We start from the raw sequence: 23,467 nt of genomic DNA, 5'->3' as shown, positions 1-23,467 counted from the left end.
TATGATGTCTCCAGAGGAACTAACTCTTTTCTGTTTCTCCTCAGGTTCTGTTTATTAAAACTATTCTAAACAGTTCGGTAGTGGTCGAAGAAAAACTATAACACAATTACATGGACTGAACAGAGCTACAGACGATTAATATTTGTCCACACGTACCGAGCACTTTCAATCTGTATGATACTATCATTGTTATGTAATTATTTGTAATGTGGGGAAGGAGAATGCACTTGAACTTCACCTGATGGTGCACCACTAATTTTGAGTAACTTATGTGGGAAATATTTGGACGTTGGGCTTTTTATGACCTAAACAATCCAACACGTGGGCAACCCAATAGACAAAAGGGTCTTGTCTTTGCGTCAGACCTTTCAGCCTGGGCGATCCGAGGGGCAGGACACTCTCCAACGAGTCCAACGGTCTCTCGAGTACACCACATGGGATATTCAACGCAGGTAATTTTACATCGAGTCTTTCCCTAAAATCGCATATGTTCAAAATCGAAATTAAGATCGTGTCATATAATTAAATAGTGGAAGATATTAATTTCTTACATTTAACTTACTCGAAGACTTTAAATTCACATCAGCATATTTTGTTGCCTTACCTGAAGATCGTAAAGTAAGAGTAGTCAAACATTTCTCTTTGAATGATTAAGAAGTCATTTTAAAGGATCGTTCATCATCGCACCTTCTCATCATTCCCCACGATTATCAGAATTTACTGTTGACTTGTATGAAGGCCTCATCTTTTTGAAATCAGAGCTGCTGTTCACTTTAAAATGATGATTCTTGAATTTTCTATTTGTCCATCAGTTCACCGAATTTGTTAATATCTTATAACAATCCAGGATAATGTCAGTCCCTTCGAGAAGGGAATAAATGAGGATTAATGTCGCTCTATCTTCTCTCTATTTACTTTCATCTTTTTTTTGCTCCTCGGATATTTCATGTTTTTTTTTGCTCAAATCAAACGGGAATCCACTCTCTCTTCCTGGCAATGAACTTGCTGGAGAATAACTAGTATCGCCGCGACTACCACACCGGTTACTTCTTCGCGTTCTGTGACTTGTCATTAATCCAAAAGAGATTTGGCCTTTTGTCTTTTTGATAGTGAAATATCTCGTGTTATCGTTACAATGTTTTTCAGAATCGCTATTTTCATTGGTCTCGGGTCAGTTGTTGCCACAATAATTTATTTGACACCGATACCAGGTGATTTTAACAATCGAGAATATTCATTAATTATTATAACAAATATATAATGGGTTCAATATCATTAATTTCTCTCGTCCGGATGTTGCGATATTTTTTCAGTTTGATCTTTCGACTTTTAGCGAAATCCATATTATTTATTTCGTCGTGTCACTGATTATTTAAAATAAAATAAAATTACATGGAATAAAATGAACAAATAATAATATTTATTAATATATTTTTATTTATTTTTAATAAAATTTTATTAGAGATAAAAATAGAGTTCGTATGTGCGAAATAAAAATTAGATATTAAATGGAAATAACTTTGAAAAATAATGATTTTATTAATTAAAAATTACAGTTCGTATGTTCGAAATAAAAATAAGAGTTCGTATGTGAATTTTGTTGTTACCGATACCGTTAGCGTCTCTCCATCGCCGACGCTGGATTTTTTTTTCAATTTTCCGGCTTAATTTTCCCGGATATTGAGAAATTTTTAATTCGAAATTTTCCAACAATTTTTATTTGTTATTTAAATTCATCCGCAAGTCATTGGGCATTAGGTGAAAGTTGGGGTTGAGATACTGCTCGGTAATGGCTGTTACTCACACATTCATTGCGCCGATATGAGTGCGGAAATGTGCATGTACAGACGTATCACCGGTTCGTTGATCTTTGTATACGAACTTCTGCAGATGCACATGAATATTTACTATTATTGGGACTCATGTATCCGGGGGACTCGCAACGTACGGTCCTGCATTGAGGGAAAAGTCATTTTTGTTTTTAATTCTGAACAAAATTTTCGGAAATTGAGTCATTGGAATTTGATCTGATTAAAGCCATCGAATTTATTAGGGTCATTATATATATTAGATTATATAATAATAATGAGCGTGAATTTTTTTATTGAGTAGAAAAGGTCGCGCGCGTCTGGCTCGCTCTTGTGGCGTCAGTCGAAGGCATAATTAAAAGTCGAAATTGATGAGAATAGGTCAATCCAATAATCGATCGTTCTCTCTAATAGTTGATTTTCTCTTTCATAAAAAAATCCCTTTTTTTTATTAAGAAGATAATAAAAATAAATGTTTCTCATTTTCATGTGTTTTATATGAGTATATAATGTATGAATAATAGTTTATGTATGATATATGTAATATATAATTATGTTAAGTATAATAGACATAAATATTAAAATGAAAATTATAAAATAGTCAATAAAGTCATATACTTAACATAATTATAATATTTAACATTTTATTTTATAATTATGTTAAGTATAACAGACATACATTATACTTAACATGATATATAATTATATGTTGTATATGTTATATATTATATGTGTTATATATGTTAGATATTTAATTTCTGTAACACTTATCCTCTAATAAAAAAATAATGAAACGAAATCGATCGTTGACAGGGGGATGAATGTCATAGAAGTTGAACATCTAATTTTTATATTTTTAATTAATCAATTAATTCGGTATATTGATTACAGAGAGATATATTTCGTAAATTTTTTCTTTTGAATGAAAATATTTTTATCGTGATTTATTTCGATTTACTAATTTTCTTTGCAAATCCTTAGATATTTGAACTATTTTCCAAAAATCATTTATAGATTTTTCGTTTGTGTGTGGGTATGTGTGTGCAGGCTTGTGGTTATTTATCCAGAACTGTCCTCATTACTCGAAAACGGTGGTCGCAACGACGCGGAAATTTTGCCTGTCAATTAGTGCTTGCATTGGTGAAATTTTGAGAGGGAATTGAAATTCATTCGTTGAGTGGTTCCGGAGATATAGCGATTTCTCGAAAATCGTTTTTCTCCGATATCTCTTTAATCGTTTGACCGATTCCATTAGTTTTTTAAGTACTCGTCGCGACGGCGTCTGTACAACTGAATCGAGAGAAGACCATTTCACCTGCGGTAATTCAGTTTTATCCTCGTTTTTTCAGTTTTTTTAAAATGGCTCGTGGGCGCCATAACTTGAAAAATGAGCGGAATAAAAATTTGAAATCCCTATGTATCAAATCTTAGGTCAATAATTTCGCTATTTTATCCATCAGTAATTACTTTATTATTCTTATAGTTCACGAAAAGGTGAATTTCGTCGGATCCATTCGGAAGCTCATCGCCAATATGACCAAAAGAAATTAAAATACAAACAAATATATAAATACAGATATCTCTCAATTCAAGATATTCTTTCATAAATTTCTGAAAATACCAAATCCCAATCTTCCCCCAAATTTGCCCCTCCCTCATCCCTAACAATCCCCTCTCCAGAAAATGTCTAAAAAACCATTTTCGTTTTTTAAGACAAGAAATTTAAAAAACCAAATTTTTTTCTTACATAAATCTCTGAATCTACAAAATCCAAACCCCCAATTTTTCCCCTCCCCCACACCCCACAACCCCCCTCTCAAAAATTTCTAAAAAACATTTTCGTCATGAAAAACAACTAATTTAAAAACCCAAATTTTTTTCTTTTATAAATCTCTGAACCTACAAAATCCAAACCCCCATTTTTCCCCTCCCCCACACCCCACAACCCCCTCTCTCAAAAATTTCTAAAAAAACATTTTCTCCACTTAAAACCACAACTCTAAAACCCAAATTTTTTTCTCCCCAAAATCACGTCCCCTCTCACCACAAAAAAACTCTGAATAGTACCTGCTTTCTATCCTTCCAATTACGCGACGAATAAACCCGGAGTTGTGAGCGAAAGCAAAATTATTTCAAGTTCAAAAACGTAATTCGAGAGGTAATAAGGAAAGTCCGGCGAATGAAAGTTTACCAATGGCTAAGAAAGAGAAGCAGTGAGAGCAACGAATATATATTTTTTTTCTTCCTGAGAGGCCATCGAGGTCCGGGACTGCCAGACAACTTTCACCATTTTCATTTCATTTTACATCCAGCCTTTCTTAAAATCATCTTCCTTCTCCTTTCATCGCGGATAAAAAAAAATCCAATGGAACAGAACATTTAATGGGGACTAGTCAAAAATACGAGTGTCTAAGGGGCCGTCATTCGGGGGACTATTCACCTTTACTTTCATTTGTAGTCGTCGGTTCGATATTACGGCAACTGCTACAGCTAAGGCCCCTGTCATCAGTTATATAGTTATAGTTAGTACTCCGTGAGATTGTGTTTCCGCAAGTCGAATCGCACGTGTGTGGTAAAGCGAAACTTAATCAGAGACTGAATTGAATATTTTAATAAAAATCAGTTTTCCAATTTTACGCGCCCGGCGGCGAGTGAACAAATCATTTCCCGCGCAAAATAAATAATTATGATAAAATTATAATTAGCAGTTGAGAAAGTGATGGACTGAGGTGATGTTGATGATGCGAGGGCGATTTGATCGATCGAGGAAGAAGAAATAATCGATATTCGGTCGATTAAACAATAAATCGCGGACTTGAGGTCGATCGAGTGTTGACAAGTGATTTCGGTGATTGTTCGACTGATTCGACTGCGATAAAAAATTAAATAACATAAATTTTGGATTTTGGAGGGTTAATATGACCGACCGCCAGATGATTTCGAAAAAATTCCTCCAACGAATCGCGGTTGTAGTCGTCGTGAGTTTATTGGCAGCGAGTTTTTTACATTTTTGCAATTACAGGCCTAGTAAGTGTTGATTGTTCCTAGTTCCTTGTGAGAGGGAAATAAACATTGCCAGCACATTGTTTACGGGGACCCACAAGAAGTGGAGAAATTTTCCGGATGTCGGAAGAGTTTTTTTTATTCTGAAATCATTATTTTAACGTCCTGCGAGTCGAGAGAATTAATGTTTTCAGGTGGAAATCGGAGAGTTTCGTAGTTATTATTTTTTTTATTTACAGAACAAACATTCTTGTCATGTGATCGGCCCTGTCATCACCTGGACTGGCCGATGATCTGTCGGGTGAAGTTGACATTAGAACCCTTTCATTCTCTCAGCAAGTACGATTCTATTTTATTACTCATGTGCATACCCTCTCGGGTTTTTTCATTTCCTTTTCCTTTTCTCTAGTCCCTTTTAGTACATGTCTCGTTACATATAATTACAATTGTTTGCACACGTCAAATCTCATTACTACAGAGTACTCTTAATGGTAATTTGGCGGTGGAATGTTGGAATTTTTTTAGTATCATAGAGAACAGATGAATAGAAAAAAAAATAAACGAAAATTAAACAAACGAACACAACCAAAACAAACAAATATTTTTAAACTTAATTTTGAGAGTAGGGGGTAATTCAAGTCTACATTTAAATGGCCCAGTTCATGACCTTTTTTCGATATGATTTTTTTGGGAATTATTAGATTATGGATAAGGATTTTTTTAGAAGGGCATGGGCATATGACATTTTTAGTTCTTTATTATAAATATTCACTAAAAAAAAAATATTTTATACGATAACGTCCTTAAGGGTAGGGTAAATAACCCGAGGCTATGGGTCAGAGTACTTGAAAACGATGAAAAAACCTTAAGGTTGTTCTCGCGTGACAGTCTTTGTCAAAAATTTATGCGGCGCGAAAACGTTCAGATTAAAACATAGCCTTTTGATAGTATGTAGTTTCATTTTATTGATTAGGTATGACAGCTCATATATAACTATATTTATCCTATTGTAACTATAATTAATTATGTGAATTTATGAATTTTCTGAAATTATTTCTCGGAAACACAACGATCAATCGATTTAATTTTTCTTCGCTGTATTCAATGATGTGGCTTCTACTTAAAAAAAAATAGTTAAATAAGTATCAAACTGTTGATTTAAAAAAAATTATAATCCGTGATGCGCCATTTTAACCCGTGCAAAGGTACCAAAATTTCTGAAATTTTTGTCTCAATTTCAGAACAAACAATCGATTCAATTTTTTAAATCTGTATTCAATGTTATGACTTTTACATAAAAAACAATTTACTTGAAAAATTATCGACTCGTTAATTTTATAAAAATTATAATTCGTGACGCTTTATTTTATTCCCTGAAAAAATATTCCAAATTTCAAAAATTTCTGTCTCAAGTTCCAAACGGATAATTTTGAAAAGAAAGTGACCATTTTGCAGCTTTTTCTTTAAACTATTCATAATAACAAATTCAACAATAACTGTATAGTAAATATTTCGCGCACCGCAAGAAATTTTAGGTAAAAATTGGGCCTTTTCTGGGGACGAAACGAGGAACGAAGATTAGTTTTATCTAAAAAAATGGACCTCCCAACTCTAATTTTTCCACAAAATTTGGACCTAAAAAGTGGTTGATTGTCACTTCTCCCTCTACAGATGTATTTGTTATCCAAAATTTCTGTCTGTGCACGACAACAGCCTTAACAAAATAAACACCCGAGAAAGATTCAAAATTTCATTCGGATCTCGAGAATACGACAAAATATATATTGCATCATTATTACCGTAATAGTATGTGAAGGTAGTGCAAGCAATAAGTATATTTATAGATATACATATGAGAATGTGCACTTGGAACATGTGTTAGTTCACCAATTGCATCATTGATCGTTACGTAACGAAACTGGAGATAGTTCAGGTATAAAACATAATCATTTCTCAGCAGGCGGTGTGAATTTATGTGAATTTCAATTTTCAAATGCTTTATTTTCCGGATTAATGACCTGCGTTCACTGCCAATGGGAATCGTCCCCCCTCCCCTCATTCCTAAATCAAATTTCCCTGCGGATATTGTTAATAAATCCAGAGAGTACAGAACTGAAACAAATAAAAATGCAAAATGCATCATAAAAATTCAAATCCATGTGATTATTTAAATGAATAATTCTTACAACCAATTTTCCATTGAATCTTTCATTCTGCAAATAAATAATTATTATAAAAATTAATATTTTAGGGCTTGTGGTAATTGTTTGGTGAATGAAACCTCGTGTTTATCGAAACATTGCGTTTCTGTCGATGGACATCGGCGAGGAATACTGACAGCCAATCGGCAATTACCAGGGCCCAGTATTCAGGTACAGTCAGTGCTAAAATTATCAATCAATTATTTACAAAATATTTTTTTTCCACATATTTCAAAATATAATTTTTTTTAATATAAATTTTTCTCAGATCTCAGGAAATGACTTTTTCTTTTGTGTTAAATATTATTAATCACTAATTAGTTAAATCACTATTAATTACTGACAGCCGTTCTTATTGATTACAGCTACAGTCAGTCCTAAAATTATCAATCAATTATTTTCAAAATATGTTTTTTCCACATCTTTCAAAATATAATTTTTTTAATATAAATTTTTCTCAGATTTCAGAAAATGACATTTTCTTTTGTGACATATAATAATTTTTAATATTCATCTCAGTTAAATATTATTAATTACTAATTAGTTAAGTCACTATTAATAACTACTGACTACCGTTCTTATTGATTACAATTGATTAATTTAGATATTATTATAATAAATTATGTAATTATAGTCAATGTTCTACTGTAAATTTTTTTCAGGTCTGTGAGAATGACATTTTGGTTGTTGACATTGTCAATCGATTGCCCGGAAGAGCGGCGGCTATGCATTGGCGGGGCCAAAATCAAATCGAAACTCCTTCAATGGACGGAGTTCCTCTGGTCACCCAGTGTCCAATACCAAGTTATACAACTTTTCAATATAAATTCCGAGCCTCCGTACCAGGAACCCATCTCTGGCACTCTCATTCAGGTACTAATTGCCCTTCCTCCAGGGACAGAAAAATTCAGTAGAAATTACTGAATTTACCCCATGAGATTCTATTAATAAAATTAACATTTTCTATCAGCGTACAGTAATTTTCCCGAGAAAAATAGAATGCTGTCCAATAAGTCTCATAAATAATACAATAATAATCATAATGACGATATTTTGCTTGACGATAATTATTTGTAACACAGGAAATACTATTTAAATCCCACCAACACTTCTTCACTTCAAATATGTACTCCACGAACACATTTAAATTTGAGAAATAATTTTCCAGCGTCTGACATCGCCAACGGAATTTTTGGTTCCTTAATCGTCAGACAAGCGGACGTAAGGGAGCCCCATCGTAACTTATACGACATAGACGATCCTAGTCATGTAATACTCATCTCCCAATGGCACCATTCAGTTCAATCTGATGACGTCACCACTGACCACGGGGTATCCAAAAAATCGGCGTTACTACTCATCAACGGAAAGGGCCGACAGCCGCACGATTCGAAAATGCCCTTATCAGTCTTTACCGTTATACCCGGCAAAAGGCATCGATTCAGGATAGCTCATGCCGGTGGAGCTGGCATATGCCCAGTTACATTTTTAATTCATCGACACTCGATCCTCCTCATCGCCCTGGATGGTCATCCCGTTAAACCACTACCAGTCCAGGAGATAACACTTGCCAATGGTACGTTAAGAAGTCGAGATGACGAGTAAACGTGTTAAGGTAGTCGGCGCACGACAGTCACTGCAAAAAGTTTTTTACCGGTGCGATACCACGTGGGAGACCAGGGTTCGATTCCCGGGTGGGTTAAAGCGGAATTTTTTTCTCTCTAATTCTCCTCGAATTTTTTTTTGTTGTCAAGTTTTTGCAGGGACTGTCGCACGACAACAACCTTATTGGAAATGGGATAATGGTTCAATAATCAAACGTGTGAATTCAGTTTTATCGCTTTTATTTTATACGCTGGAAAGGCACAACCGCTCTGCTTCGTTTCCTGAAACGAACTAACTACCCTAACAGGAGATGTGAATGGCCGACAGTGGGCCGACATTCGGCCAATGCTGGCCGACAGTCGGCCGACTATCGGCCATTCCTCATCTGCTGTTAGGGTAAACCTTAATCCCCAAATCGTGTTCTACGGGAGTGGACTTGACGGTATTCTACCGCTGTATACGATTTTATTTTCACCGTGACAACGGACTTTTGCAGGTGAAAGAGCCGATTTCATTTTGGAAACGAGAGGGAGAAATAACGATCAGTACAATATTACGGTGAAAACCATAAAATCGTGCAGAACGGGTTCAACCAGTGGCTCGGCCATATTGAAATATGAAACGCCAAATTATTTGAACGAAATTGATGAATCGACGATGACGAAATCAGCGAGTAAAAGAAAGATGACGACGAATCCCGCGGAGAAGTGTCAGACAACTGAAAATGTTTGTGTTACAGAAGTCAAGGCACTGAAAGCATTGCCATTGGCACTCAGCGAACCCAAAACCCAAATCACAATTTATCTGCCAATTAATCAGCAAACACTGGTGTCCAATATTGCAGGTATGTAAAGAAATAGTATATTTTAGGACGAGTGTCATAGGTATTTTTTAAGCCACATTTTCGGTTCACCTGTGGAAGGTGGGGTAATACCACCCCTTTCGGCACTTGTCAACCAGAATGTAAGACAATGCCGCACTTTCGGCTCGCTTTTGGCTCGCCAAGAAGCCCCGAAGTGCGACAAAATCCAGATCTGCCAACAATCTGAAGCCTTTCCCTTGTCCAGGAATCGGCATTGGCCCTTCCTCGACCTTGAAAAAGGGCGAATCACTACGGAAAATCATTGATTTGTCCAGATTTTGATTTTTCCGTTACCGTTTTTTAGGGGAAGATATGAAGCGGCTGAGTATGAATAACGCAAGCTTCATATACCCTTCGTCACCCCTGCTAACTCAGGGCGCTGATGTCCCAGAGGATATCCTGTGCTCTGGCAGCGATCCTAATCTGTCGAATCACTGCAAAAAACAGGAAAGCGGAGGGACTGAGTGCGAATGTGTCCATTTGAAGCGCATTCCATTGGGCGCAACTGTGGAAATTATTCTCTTAGATCAAGGTATTTATCTCACTATTTAGGAAATTCTAATGATTTGGAAAATCGATGAATTATTTTGTGAATAAACAAATAGTGTGACACAGGTGGGACGGTGGTCGTATGATAGTTATGGTAGTCTTTATATTTTTGGATACAAAGGATTTTTTATGAATTATAAATAATATTTCAGCTGGCCGAGACGATCTTATCTATCACCTTCACGGCTATCACTTTTACATCGTTGGTGCCAGGTATTTTGGTAAAAGCGAAAGCCTCGACCACATCAAAGAAATGGATAAAAATGATGCTCTATTTACTCGTAATTTGGCTTGCCCACCACTGAAGGACACGGTGATAGTTCCAAAGTTCGGAGCAGTGGCGATTCGATTCAAAGCTGATAATCCAGGTGAATAATAAATTTTAATTAAAGTTGTTGCTGTAAAAACTTCCTGCGATGGGAAATCGCACAGATTGAAGCACAATCATTTAACAGTATACAATAGTTTCACTGGATTAATCGCATTGTATATAGACAGATAAAATATAATTATATTTTTTCCATAGTAATTATTCTTAATTATGTGAATTTATGAATTGTCGGTAATTTTTTTATCTAAAACAAAACGGTTAATCGTTTAATTTTTTTCGACTTTATTCAATGATACGGTTTCTACCCTCCATAATTTTTATTTTAAAAACTGTGGAGCCGTTGATTTGTTAAACAATTTTAATCCCTTGAACTTTTTTAAACTATTCATCATAAAAATTTAAACCAAAACTGCCGAGTAAATATTTTACACGACAACAGCCTCAATCCCTCCCCAATTTCGTTGATTGTAATTAATAATAATCCTTTGAAGGCTATTGGATGCTTCGTGATGAGCACGCACCCGAGTGGACCCGAGGGTTGGACGTGATTCTTCAGGTGGGGGATGCAACTGACATGGTACCAGCCCCCCAGGACTTTCCAAAATGCGGATCGTTCGTTGGGCCCGACTATTTCCTCATTTAACTACTCCCTACGACGGAAAAATTTATGAAAAATATATAAACCCCATGACACCCACATTTTCCATATTTTTCAAACTCCAAATTTTTCCGTGTCTTCACTATCAAAAAGAAAATCCTGTATATAATGTTTTTGTACATATTATTAAGAATAATTCGAAAAAACAAAAAGTATTTTTTTATTTCATTCCATTTTTTTTTCATTTCATTTCAATTTTGTGTTTCACTTTTTTTACGGTGGAATGTGCTTGACAGGAAGGGTTAGGCCTTATCATGTCTTATTTCCTAGATGTGATAGGGGCATTATTAATCCCCCGTGAAGTATTTATCCTCCAGCACCGAGTCCTCCGGGAATACGGAAAAACGGCTGTTGGGCCTGATTTTGTCCACACTTTCCCGTCATTTCTGGTCCTGGCCGCCCTCGTCGTCGTCGTCAGGAGAAAATTCAACGTTAAATACCTCAACATCACTCACAAGTCGTTGGAAAAAATACTTCAAGTAAAATAATCGACTTAAGGGCTCAGTTATCTAAAATCTCAATGTCAATAACACAATTTTTCGCTGATAAATCAAGATTTTCGTCAAGTGGATTGTCATCAGCTCTGGCCTTTGGTACTGGCTGATCTTTCAGAGAATACTCTACTGCAGCATATGGTCGTACTGGAAGCACGTTAGTAACGATCAGCATCAGCTCATGTTTTATTCATTACGAATATATTTTTTGTTCAATTCAGTTTATTTCCTTTGATGCTACAAATGTTTTTTCTGGCTCCCCGACCCGAAAGTGCGGTCTTCCCGGCGCGATTTCGCTCCGGGAACAAGGCCTTTTGTGGCCTGCGTTACCCATATGTTTTTTCTGGCTCCCCGACCCGAAAGTGCGGTCTTCCCGAGGACTGTTGCGAGGACTGTACACAAATGTGACAGGTTCTCTGTTAGAATATAGCCTCAGTTTTCTGAGAATTAATTTTATGATTTAGTTTTACTAACATGCATCACGAACCTGAAAATATTTGATATTAATTCAGTAATTATTTGATGGATTAACGTCATTGTTTCGTTCGACTCTACTTGAATTCCAATGAATTTAAGTTCTAAACGAGAACATTTGGTTAAGTACATGATGCACCTCATGAAGTACATGATATTCCCATTGTTTGAAGAATGTAAAATGAAATTGAAATTATGTACGCGCATTAATTTAACCAATATCTGCAAGAGAATTTTCAGTCCCTGAACGACGTATAAGATTGTAACAAAGACATATCATAAAGAAAAATGAGAAAAAAAAATATTAGTAAAATTGCCTGACAATTTTACTAATATTTTTTTAGTATTTCTCGATGTGATTGTGATAAGGAGAATAATTAGCAAAATAAATGAAAAAATCATATATATTTATAAATAGTCATTTTCTGGATTTCACTTTTTCTGCAGCAATTATAGGAAATTTTTTGAATGCAATTCTCACTTTTCGCCCGCCCCGACCAGCAAAACCTCGGCTTCGCCTCGGTTTTGCAAAAGTCGGGCGGGCTCCCATTGATTGTGTTACCACTTATTAAATATTAAGATATTTATGGTCTACCGCACTTTCGGGTGGGGAGCAAGAAAAATAGTATACGACACACGGCCAGGAAGTCGGATTCACTGGCGTACGTGCTATGCGGGCCTCGGCTTCGCCTCGGCCCTCTATCACGCACGCCAGGAAATCCAACTTTCTGGCCTTGTGTCGTAATATACTATTCTTTGTTTTACGTCAACTTCTGTCAGTTCTTTGTGTTAAATATATTTTTCATTTTTTTAAATATTTGTTTTTAGGAAATTGAACTCCAATATTCTCACGTCCTGTGGTGGCAACGGGTCTGGCAGTCGCTTTACCCACCACCAGCATCACCACCTCCCATTTCTGCCAGTTTTGTCAGTTGGATTCTGTCAATGATCATCAGTGGAGGGATTTTTTACTGCTCCCTGCACCTTCAGAGTCTGACAAAAAAATTCCAGAAGGCGATTTTCCTACTGATAGCGCATGTTAAATTAGAGATAAAAAATATGCAGAGGGGCAGGTACCGTAGAACGTAAAAATTGTTATTCATGAAGTGGAAAAAATTGCTGTTTCTAAATATTAATTTACTTTGGAGAAGTAGTTAATTTTTTAATAATGGATTTCTGTGGTCGATTACTAGATAGTTCTGATTACGTTTGAATTTTTGTTGATTGTTTTGTAATACAAAATTGTAATGTCGGTTATAGTCTTGGGTGAAGTCTTCCCATAATTATTAAAAATCATTAATTGATTTTCTTTAAAATTCCATCCAACGTAGTGAATCTTAAGGATAATAAGATTGTCCTCGTTGAAGCTTAATTAGGCTCCTCTGCGGTGATGGATAAAATTGATTTTATCAAGAAAATTTCATTTCATTAACTATCATTGGGTTAACGATTTTTAAATGAAGTTTATTCTAGAATGAATTGACTGAAAGGAATAGAATTTCTATAGAATTGAAATTTCTTTCATTTATCGGAATAACAAGAGCATTCGATTTCTTGTCAATCACAAGTTTTATTTTTTTCATCAATTCTTTGGTGCCATTGAGAACCAAAATTATTATTATAATTAAATACGTCGTTATAGTAATCAACAAGTTTTTACGTTTTTCATCAAGTTAATTATAACTGAACAGAAAAATTCATATTGTGAATCAGAGAGGATATTGTTATTGTCAAGTTGGGAGAAATTTATATTTCTTCCCCAGAACAACAACATATTCATTTACAATAGCGTAATCACAAATTTGCATATTAAAAAATTCGTTTAATTTGATGTTTGAGAAATTCAATTCAATGATTGTCATAATTTCAAGAAATAACAATCAAATTACTCATCGAAGTATTTATTTCATGAGAACAAACTTTTTATCAATTCAGGAGAGTGAAAATTTCTCACCTGGAGATCACTTTGAGTTTTAAAAAATTATATTTATTGATTTGCTCGTAAGGTCTTATCTTCTTCACATCAATTCCAGTAATTGATATTTGTTTCAAGAAAAAAAATTCCAATAGAAATATTTTTTTCTGGTAGTGTGGGGCTCAATTAAAAGAATATAATCCTACGAACAGAATTACTTCTCTCGAGTAAATGAATATTTGGTAAAAAAAATGTTTTTCCTCAGTTTTTTTATTCATTCATCACTGAAATGAACTGCAACAATTATTTTTATTGACAGACCCCGGGAAATTCATTTCTCATCACACGAAGACAGGGAATTAATTCCAGAAGCTCCTGACAAAAGTGAAATCAGCTCTTTTTGCGACGAATGCCACTCGAATATTTCAGCTGAAGGTCTAGAACAAAATGAAATGTCTCAGAGACCATTCGCAATTAGTAGTAGAGGTCAATCAGCGTTCCACACCGATTCTCACAAAATAATGAAGACTAATTCTAATTATGTTGCTGATGAATCGACGCATCATCGCAGGAGTTTATTCACCATAATTTCCAATAACTCGAATGAAAAGTTTTGATAATTTTTGAAATATCCAGGATTGTATGTAATTTACGTAATTTGATAATAATTTCTATTAATAGACTCGAAAAAATTATTTCATTCCCCCATGAGGACAGCACCTAATTGCACTATTCGACCAACAATAATCTCGCAACTCGTTAATAATAATATCGAGTGAAATTTCTAGATAATTTCCGACGATCCCCGGCAAATGCTCACGACATTTTGCGCATCAACCCCTAACCAACCCCTTCAGTTATGAAACCAAAGAAAAAATTAGAAAAAAATGTTTTCGAATGCCCATATTTAGGATGAACTCTCAAAAATTTATAAATAAATTTGAAAAATTGTCACAGTCACTCAGATATCAGTTCAACCCCCGTAAATTTATTTACAACCCGATTGCATCAACGAAACCCCGAGGCAATTAATTTACTCCCCCATGAGGACAGCACTTAATCGCACTATTTTATCACTAACAATCTCACGGTTCGGTAACAATGATATCGAGTGAAATTTCTAGATAATTTCAGACAACCCCTAATAAATAATGACGACATTTTGCACATCAACCACTAACCAACCCCTTCAGTTATAAAAACAAAGAAAAAATTGGAAAAAAATCTTTTCGAATGCCCATATTTAGGATGAACTCTCAAAAAGTTATAAATAAATTTTAAAAATTGTCACAGTCACTCAGATATCAGTTCAACCCCCGTAAATTTATTTACAACCCGATTTCATCAACGAAACCCCGAGGAAATTAATTTACTCCCCCACGAGGACAGCACTTAATCGCACTATTTTATCAACAACAATCTCACGATTCGTTGACAATAATATCGAGTGAAACTTCTAGATAATTCCAGACAATCCCCGATAACTACCGACGACATTTTGCGCATCAACCCCTGACCAACCCTTCACTTCCAAAACCACTGAAAAAAATCGGAAAAAAATCTTTTCTATCGCCCACATTTGAAATAAACTCTAAAAATTCACAAATAAATTTTTAAAAATGTCGCATTAACCCCTAAATGAGTTCAACCCTTGTAAATTTATTTACAACACGATTTTATCGAAGAAAAAAAAATCTCAGTACTGTATATACAATTAAGACCCTCAACTCCCCGTTGCGCATGCGTTACCCCGCAGGGGTTGCAACCAACTTCCCTCAAATATTCTCCCTGCGATTGTATTCAATACCGACAACTCTTGTGGGGTAGGTCGCAGGAGTGTGCACTTCCAAAATGAATACGCAGTATTACCAAATATTCGAAAGAATTATCAAAGTTTAAACTTAAATTCGAAAATATCGCAAATTTTGCCCCTCACCCGCCCCTAAATTAATTGTTCTCATCCTACTAATTAGACCAGCGATACATGAACGGTAAAAAAATAAATATTTGAAAGATCAGTGAGTGATTGCGTTATCTGTGAGATTATTTCCATTTTCAAGTGAAAATTAAAATTGTTCATTAGTCGCGTTTTGGACAATCGAGTGGATTAATTTAATGGGAAGAGCGTTAGGCGCCAGCTGCTGATTTCTCGAAGCGATTATTTAATTAATTTCGCGTCTTTATCGCGTCTATTGGATGTTGAGAGATTATATTGTGATGGGGAATCAATGGTATCAATGGTATCAATCGTATCAATGGAATCAGTGGCGTCTGGGGAATAAATAGGGAATGGGGTAATGTCAGTGGTCGGAATTTTGCGGTTTTAATCGGTGGAATACCACGTGAGTTGGGTAATATTGTTTGGTATAAAGCGAAACGTGACTATTGATTTTACAGTTTCAGCATCCCTGTAGGACACACACGAGCTCCTGACATCTCATACACACGCTCTCGGCGCTCAACTACTCATTTAACTGTTGGTTTTTGAATATCTTGCGCAATATGTGTCCAGAGCCTGTGGGAAATATTTTTTTTATGTGGAAAAAAATAGGTTGAACTGAGTTGGTGATCGTGGAGGAGGAGGGAGAGGAGTTTTTGATTTTTTAATTTTTTTTGGGGGTTGGAAAAGCGGTTTTGGTCCAATTGGTCTTATTTATTTACTACGTTTTTGGGGGGATATTTATTTTATTTAGAATATTTGGAAAATATTTGCTGGATAGTTTTGGAAGCTTGGGATATTTTTCGTGGGTTTAAATGAAATGTCAGGGATTTAAATTTTTGGAAAACCAATGGTTGGATTTTTTTTTTTTCAAATAAACATTGTTAGGGATAGAAACCGCTTCGCTGAAAACTGATGAAAAAATTGAATCGATTGACCGTTTTGAGATTGAAATGAAAATTTTTGAAATCTGGGGAATTTTTCACCTGTCGGAGATTAGAATTTTTCAAAAATCGACGTCTCGATATTTCTTCAAACAAAAATTGTTTTAGGGCGAAACCGCATCATTGAATACAATCAAAAAAAAAAAAAATTAAATCGAATGGCCGTTTTGAAATTGAAAGAGAAATTTTTGAAACTTCAATAACTTCTCACGTGTTAGAGATTAGAATTTTAAAAAAATCGACGTCTCGATATTTCTTCAAACAAAAATTGTTTTAGGTAGAAACCGCATCCTTGAATACAGTCAGAAAAAATTGAATCGAATGACAATTTTGAAATTGAGATAGAAATTTTTGAAACTTCCATAACTGTTCACATGTTATAGATTAAAATTTTTGAAAAATCGACGACTCGATATTTCTTCAAATAAAAATTATTGGAGGGAAAAACCACATCATTGAATACAGTAAACTAAAATTAACTCGATTTCCCCTTTATCATTTACGACGCATAATTACCAAACTTCCTTTTTCCAACCCTGTACCACGAGAACAACCTTAAACCCCTCCAGAAAACGATAATTGCCTGTCCAACAAAACTAAAAAAAAGACATGACGATGAAATTTAAACTTATTAAATGGAAAAAATCCCCGATGACATTGTCACTCCCCAAATTAAACTCAGCAACACTAATTCCTCTGTCATTTAGAGAAAAATCATGACGGAGAAAATGTATTATTGGGGTGAGGAGCGTGATCCGGTCGATCCCGACCAGGCATTCATAGAGTTCAAGGCAAAGGTAATATCGGCAACTGGGGGTGAATCGTCGCGTGCAACGTCGAGAAAAAATCCAACATCGGCAACAATTCAACAACGTGAAAATACTGAAATTGAGGCTCGTCGAGATGACGACGAGCGCGGGGGGTGGGATAACAAGTTAGATTTTCTCTTCTCATGCATAAGTGTATCAGTGGGTTTGGGTAATGTCTGGAGATTTCCGTACTTGTGCTATAAAAATGGAGGAGGTGCATTTCTGGTAACCTATGGAATTGCCATGATATTTTGTGGTATTCCAATATTTTTCCAAGAAGTTGCCATTGGACAGTATCTGGGAGCTGGGGGTATGACATTGGTCGGCCAACTGTGCCCTCTCTTGCAAGGTAACACCCCTGAAAATTATAAAAATATTATTAACAAATACCTCGACACGAAAAGAATCATTTTTGGAAAATAATATTTCTTGAAAAAAAAATTTTTTCAATTGTTATTATTATTCGTTGTAATTACGTTCGTTTTTGTTGCATTCGTTTAGATATTTCATCTATATATTTACATTATTATATTACTATATGATTATAGTTATATACCTCATTATACCATCATTATATAATATATAATGATGTAATGATATAATGGGGATTATATATTTTATAATGATATAATTATAATGATGTAGTTACATCATTATAAAATTTTGTGAATTATTTTAATATTGAAGATGTTTTTTTCATGTGACCAGGCGTTGGATATGCAACAATGACAATTGTTTTTTACCTGGACGTCTACTACTGTATCATAATAGCGTGGACTCTATTCTACCTCATAAGTACATTTACGAAATTGCCTGGTTTACCCTGGAGTGATTGCGGTAATGTCAAGCCCACATGGCTAATTTTTTATTTTTTAAGATAAAAAAAAATACTGGTAAAAAATTCGAGAGAGAAAAAAAATTAAAAATCACATTTTTTTAAGGAAAAAAATATATAATATGTCCTTACGTGATTTAATATATTAAATATTATGTGAACAGCTTAACTATAAAATCAAAACAGCTGATAAAAAAACGCCACGTGCTTTTTTTAAGGATATAAAAATAATGGGGGTGTGAAATATCATATTCATTCGAATTAATTTTATTTTTTACAGGAAATTCGTGGAACACTGAGAGTTGTCACGGAGCTAGCATGAATAAATCCAATCGCAGCGAGTATGTTAATTCCAGCCACTCCACATCCCCTGTTGAAGAATATTGGGAGTAAGTTTTTGATGGCTAGGGGGAGGGTGGGGTAGAATCAGTACATTTGATTGAAAAAAAATTGTGTCTATTGTTTGATGAGAGGGGTCATTCATTTGGATAATTTTGTGCAATTGTTTATGTGATTATCAGTTTATGTGATTATCAGTTTTAATTCTAATTATTGAAAATTTGTTTTATTTATTCAACTGAGATACAAATTCTATAAATTAATTAAATATTTTTATAATTCCTCTTTTTATCTCTCCCTTCAATCTTCAGATATTTTACGCATTAAACACTGACCAACCCCTTCAGCTTTTAAACCAAAGAAAAAATTGGAAAAAAATTGGTTGGAATCCCCCTATTTGGGACAAACCCTCAAAAATTCATAAATAAATTTAAAAAATTGTCCCATTCACCCCGATATCAATTCATCAATATTTTTATAATTTTTATTCTTATCTCTCCCCTCAACCCTCAGGTAAAACGTTAATAAAAATATTTTATTTACCAATTAATGCATAAAAAATTGACACGAGCCACAAAATGGCCGCGATATGGCTGATGATCGTCGGAACAAACTCGTCGCAGAATTTTTGAATGAACGGTCCCTCGATGCAAATGAACTTTTCCACTCACTCGATCAATTTTTCTTCTACCGAATATTTTATTCAGGCGTCGAGTCCTCGGTATAACATCTGGAATTGATCATCTCGGGGGAATCCAATGGGAGTTATTGGGCTGCTTGATCCTCGGCTGGCTCCTAATATATTTCATAATAAGACGTGGCCTCCATCAGAGTGGTAAGATCATATGGTTCTCAGCGCTATTTCCCTACGTCGTTCTTTTCATTCTTTTGGCAAGGGCTGTCACCCTGGAGGGTGCCAGTGAAGGGCTGCTTTATTACGTTACACCGAGATGGGAGAAATTATTATCACCTGCGCCATGGATTGACGGGGCAACTCAAATATTCTTCGCTTACAGCATTGGCACTGGAGCACTGCCTGCATTGGGATCGTACAATAAATTTCATCACAATTGTTACAAGTAAATGAAAAAAAAAATCTTTTCTTTGAAAAAATCCAGAGAAAAAAATTGAAAAAAATTATATTTCAAATAATATTATAAAGTAATGCTTTCGAACATTTTAAGTTGGCCGAATTTATATTTTTAAAAAATATAGAATGTTTTTTTAATAAATTCTTTGAGGGCCGTTTGAATGACACTTTCTATCGATGTTTTTTTTTTAATTCTTTTCTTCGAGAAAATCCAGAGAAAAAAATTGAGAAAAATTTATATGTCAAATAATATTATTAAGTAATACTTTGAAACATTTTAAGTCGATCGAATTTATGTTTAAAAAAAAATATCGAATGTTTTTTTATAAATTTAGAATCAATTATGTCATTGGCCCGATTTAGATATTTTTTAATGAATTCTTCGAGGGCCGTTTGAATGTCACTCTCTATTGATTTTCTTAGGGATGCACTGATAACCTGTGTCGTCAACACATTGACCTGCTTGATTGCCGGTTGTGTGACATTTTCCATTTTGGGACATATTGCGTTGGAACAAAATACTAAAGTCTCGGAAGTAGTGAAGAGCGGGCCTGGTCTTGTCTTCTTAACTTATCCTGAAGTTGTACTCAAATTACCTGGTGCACCATTGTGGGCTGGTATATTCTTCGTTATGCTCATTGTGAGTTAATTTTCTTTTCTTAATTATAGAATGCATTTAAAAAATGTTTTTTTTTTCTTTTTTCTTCTTTTTATTTATTTATTTATTTATTTATTTTATTTTTTTTCCTCCCTTGTTTGCTTGGGTCTAACGCTTAAACACGTTGGCCTCAGAAACAAAGCGTTTCAGAAGCGAGCGTTCAAATCCCGATGATGGACAATTTTTTTTTGTATTAAAATGAAATCATAGCCTGTGAAGTGAGTTATAAATTAACCAGAGGAAATTAGGCTGAGGTACCGCGCAGGTACTGGGACGGACTAGTAAAAGGCCGTAAGGTCATACCATCTGGCACCACCCAATTGAATTTTTTAAAATCATCGTTTTACTGTGTCGTTTTTAAAATTAAAGTAGATAGTATTCTTTTCATAATTACTGGGAACAAAAAATTATAGCACATGCGAAAATTCCTAGACCTGATTTTCCATCGCTTGATGACGTCATAATTCCCATAAACCCTAAATAATTAGTCCAGTTTATTAAAAAATAAAAAAATGTCTCTTTAGATTCTGGGAATTGACAGTGAATTTTGCATTGTCGAATCTTTCATAACTGGAGTTGTTGATAACTGGTCTGACTCACTGAGACCGCATAGAAATAAATTTACAATAGCCATTTGTACCTTGATGTTCTTCCTGGGAATTCCAATGGTCTCTCACGTGAGTGGTTTTCACAATAAAAATTTCACTGCGATATTGATTCTAAACGATAAATGGTGATTGAATTCAATTGCAGGGCGGTGTTTATATTTTTCAACTGATGGATTTTTATTCTGCAAGTGGTATGTCAATACTCTGGGTTTGTTTCTTCCAAACTATCGCAATATCCTGGATTTTTGGTGCTCAAAAATTTTGTGACTGCATACACCAAATGATGGGAATTAAACTTCATCGATTTTGGTACATTTGTTGGGTATTTTTCGCTCCCATTATTATGGCAGTAAGTAATCATCTATTAATTAAAATTTTTCTGCATTATCTATTCAATATATATATAATATATTATGTATTATTTATCTAATTTTTATTGCAAGAAAAAATGATAAAACCACATTTGACTGATTTCAGTTCATTTTTGTCTTCCAATGTGTTCAATATAAACCACTGAAATACGGAAGTCAATATGAATATCCCACATGGGCAGAAATTATTGGTTTCTGTCTGAGTTTTTCATCGATGATTTGGATACCAGCTTATGCAATTTACTATCTCATTGCAACACCCGGATCGATAAAGGAGGTAATTTAGCAAATCACTATCTTAAATTAATTCCTGGATTTATTGAATAATATCGATTACTTTTTTTTCCCCCCAGAATTTCCTCAAGGGACTAAAGCCAAATGTCAAGTCACGAACTAAAATACCATCTGGTGAAAAAACAGCTGTTATACCATTGTCCGAGAGTAGTGCCGGATTAATTACTAAAAATAATAGTTTTCTCAGTCAAACATGATTCGAGTATAGTTTCATCATTATAAAATTTAAATAAATCGAGTATAAAAAATATATCTACTATCAGAGTACACATGAGATGTTGTGTAATTAGATGAATTATATTTTCTACGAGACAGCTTTTTTCTTGTTTTGTAATTCTCCATTTGTTGGTTTATTCTTCCGTTGAAAATGAAAATTAAAACGAATTTTTTAAATAACAGACAGATTAAATCGTGAGGGCCTACGTTCTGTAAAGCTGGAGGAATGATTGATTGTAAATGTTGAAAGGAGGTGATTATCGTAATTTAGTAGCAGTTGTTGAATCGATTAGACGAAGAAACGAACCTCCATTCATTGCGCATTTATTTATTGTTAATTAACAACTGTACGTTAGTCGGGAAAACGCCGCGAGAGAGAAAATAAAAATGATAAAATGAGTGGAGAGTAACGATTTTATTTCCAATGCACATTTAATTATTTGAGTGGATTTAATAATGTTTGTATAAAATTAGGGAAATCAATACGCAAAGCTAATTATATTTGAATAAAGAGAGGTAAAATATACTTTAGTAGAGTTTTTTCTATTTCCAATATTTCGTGAAGGTGAATTCCTCTAGAATTAATTTTATGCAAATGTGGTAGTGACGAAATAAAAATCTCATTGTTGTTCATTCGAGAACGTGTGAGTGACGATTCAGTTTTATTATGTACCTCCCCATTCGGTGTATTTTTAATGAATATTGTCAAGGGTTAATTGTATGCATTTTTAAAAATGATTGTTTATCTCCTGCGCTGAGATTTTGTAATTGAAATTTATTTTTTTGTAAAACAGTTTATTTATTTAGTGCGGGGGGATCTGGGATTTATTCACTGGGATAATTAAATAAAAGAGGTGTCTTCTTATATTAATGGAATAAATTATTTTTATCTAGAGAATTTCATTTGGAGTAACTATCATTAGGTTGATTAGGGTTTTCAAATTAAGTGATTATCGAGTTAACGTCTGCTATCTCTTCACTGAGATTGATTTGATTGAAAGGAATAGAAATTCTCTAGAATTGAAGTGCCTGTCATTTACCGGAATAACAAGAGCATTTGATTTGTTGTCAATCACAAGTTTTATTTTTTTCAGTAATTCTTTTGTGCACGAGAGAACCAAAATTATTTTTATAATTAAATAGGTCGTTATAGTAATGAACACGTTTTTACGTTTTTTATCAAGTTAATTATAATTGAACAGAATTGTGAATCAGAGAGGATATTGTTATTATCAAGTTGGGAGAAATTTATATTTCTTCCCCAGAACAACAACATATTCATTTACAATAACGTAATCACAAATTTGAATATTACAAAATTCGTTTAATGTGATGTTTGAGAAATTCAATTCAATGATTCTCATCATTTCAAAAAACAACAATCAATTTACTCATCGAAGCATTTATTTCATGAGCATAAACTTTATATCAACTCCGAAGAGTCAAAGTTTGTCATCTGGAGAT

General features: G+C 34.3%; 2 protein-coding genes across 5 annotated transcripts; both read left to right on the top strand.

Moving 5' to 3' along the window:
- Positions 1 to 1,013: 1,013 nt before the first annotated feature.
- Positions 1,014 to 15,350, top strand: LOC135166222 (uncharacterized). 4 transcript variants are annotated; one of them, XM_064128295.1, is made up of 11 exons: positions 4,252 to 4,835; positions 5,051 to 5,150; positions 7,063 to 7,183; positions 7,675 to 7,885; positions 8,181 to 8,588; positions 9,114 to 9,461; positions 9,784 to 10,011; positions 10,181 to 10,396; positions 10,851 to 11,668; positions 12,814 to 13,058; positions 14,220 to 15,350. In XM_064128295.1, the coding sequence occupies exons 1-9, from the start codon at positions 4,727 to 4,729 to the stop codon at positions 11,000 to 11,002; spliced, it is 1,893 nt and encodes a 630-aa protein (XP_063984365.1). In that variant the 5' UTR covers positions 4,252 to 4,726; the 3' UTR covers positions 11,003 to 11,668; positions 12,814 to 13,058; positions 14,220 to 15,350. The 4 variants fall into 4 exon arrangements, with proteins under 4 accessions (XP_063984368.1, XP_063984365.1, XP_063984367.1 ...); XM_064128297.1 differs by lacking the exon at positions 14,220 to 15,350 and having other exon boundaries at positions 10,851 to 11,496; positions 11,573 to 11,668; positions 12,814 to 12,955; XM_064128298.1 differs by lacking the exons at positions 4,252 to 4,835; positions 14,220 to 15,350 and adding an exon at positions 1,014 to 1,211 and having other exon boundaries at positions 12,814 to 12,955.
- Positions 15,351 to 15,752: 402 nt separating this feature from the next.
- On the top strand, positions 15,753 to 22,529 carry LOC135166221 (sodium- and chloride-dependent GABA transporter 2-like). The gene is made up of 10 exons (XM_064128294.1): positions 15,753 to 15,891; positions 17,491 to 17,941; positions 18,301 to 18,429; positions 18,708 to 18,816; positions 19,474 to 19,845; positions 20,280 to 20,496; positions 21,039 to 21,191; positions 21,268 to 21,471; positions 21,600 to 21,770; positions 21,847 to 22,529. The coding sequence occupies exons 2-10, from the start codon at positions 17,500 to 17,502 to the stop codon at positions 21,982 to 21,984; spliced, it is 1,935 nt and encodes a 644-aa protein (XP_063984364.1). The 5' UTR covers positions 15,753 to 15,891; positions 17,491 to 17,499; the 3' UTR covers positions 21,985 to 22,529.
- The last annotated feature ends 938 nt before the right edge of the window (positions 22,530 to 23,467 follow it).

This window comes from Diachasmimorpha longicaudata, chromosome 9, assembly GCF_034640455.1.
Source record: "Diachasmimorpha longicaudata isolate KC_UGA_2023 chromosome 9, iyDiaLong2, whole genome shotgun sequence".
Lineage (NCBI taxonomy): Eukaryota > Metazoa > Arthropoda > Insecta > Hymenoptera > Braconidae > Diachasmimorpha > Diachasmimorpha longicaudata.
Note: the sequence above shows the minus strand (reverse complement) of the source record. Positions and strands in the feature narration are given on the sequence as shown.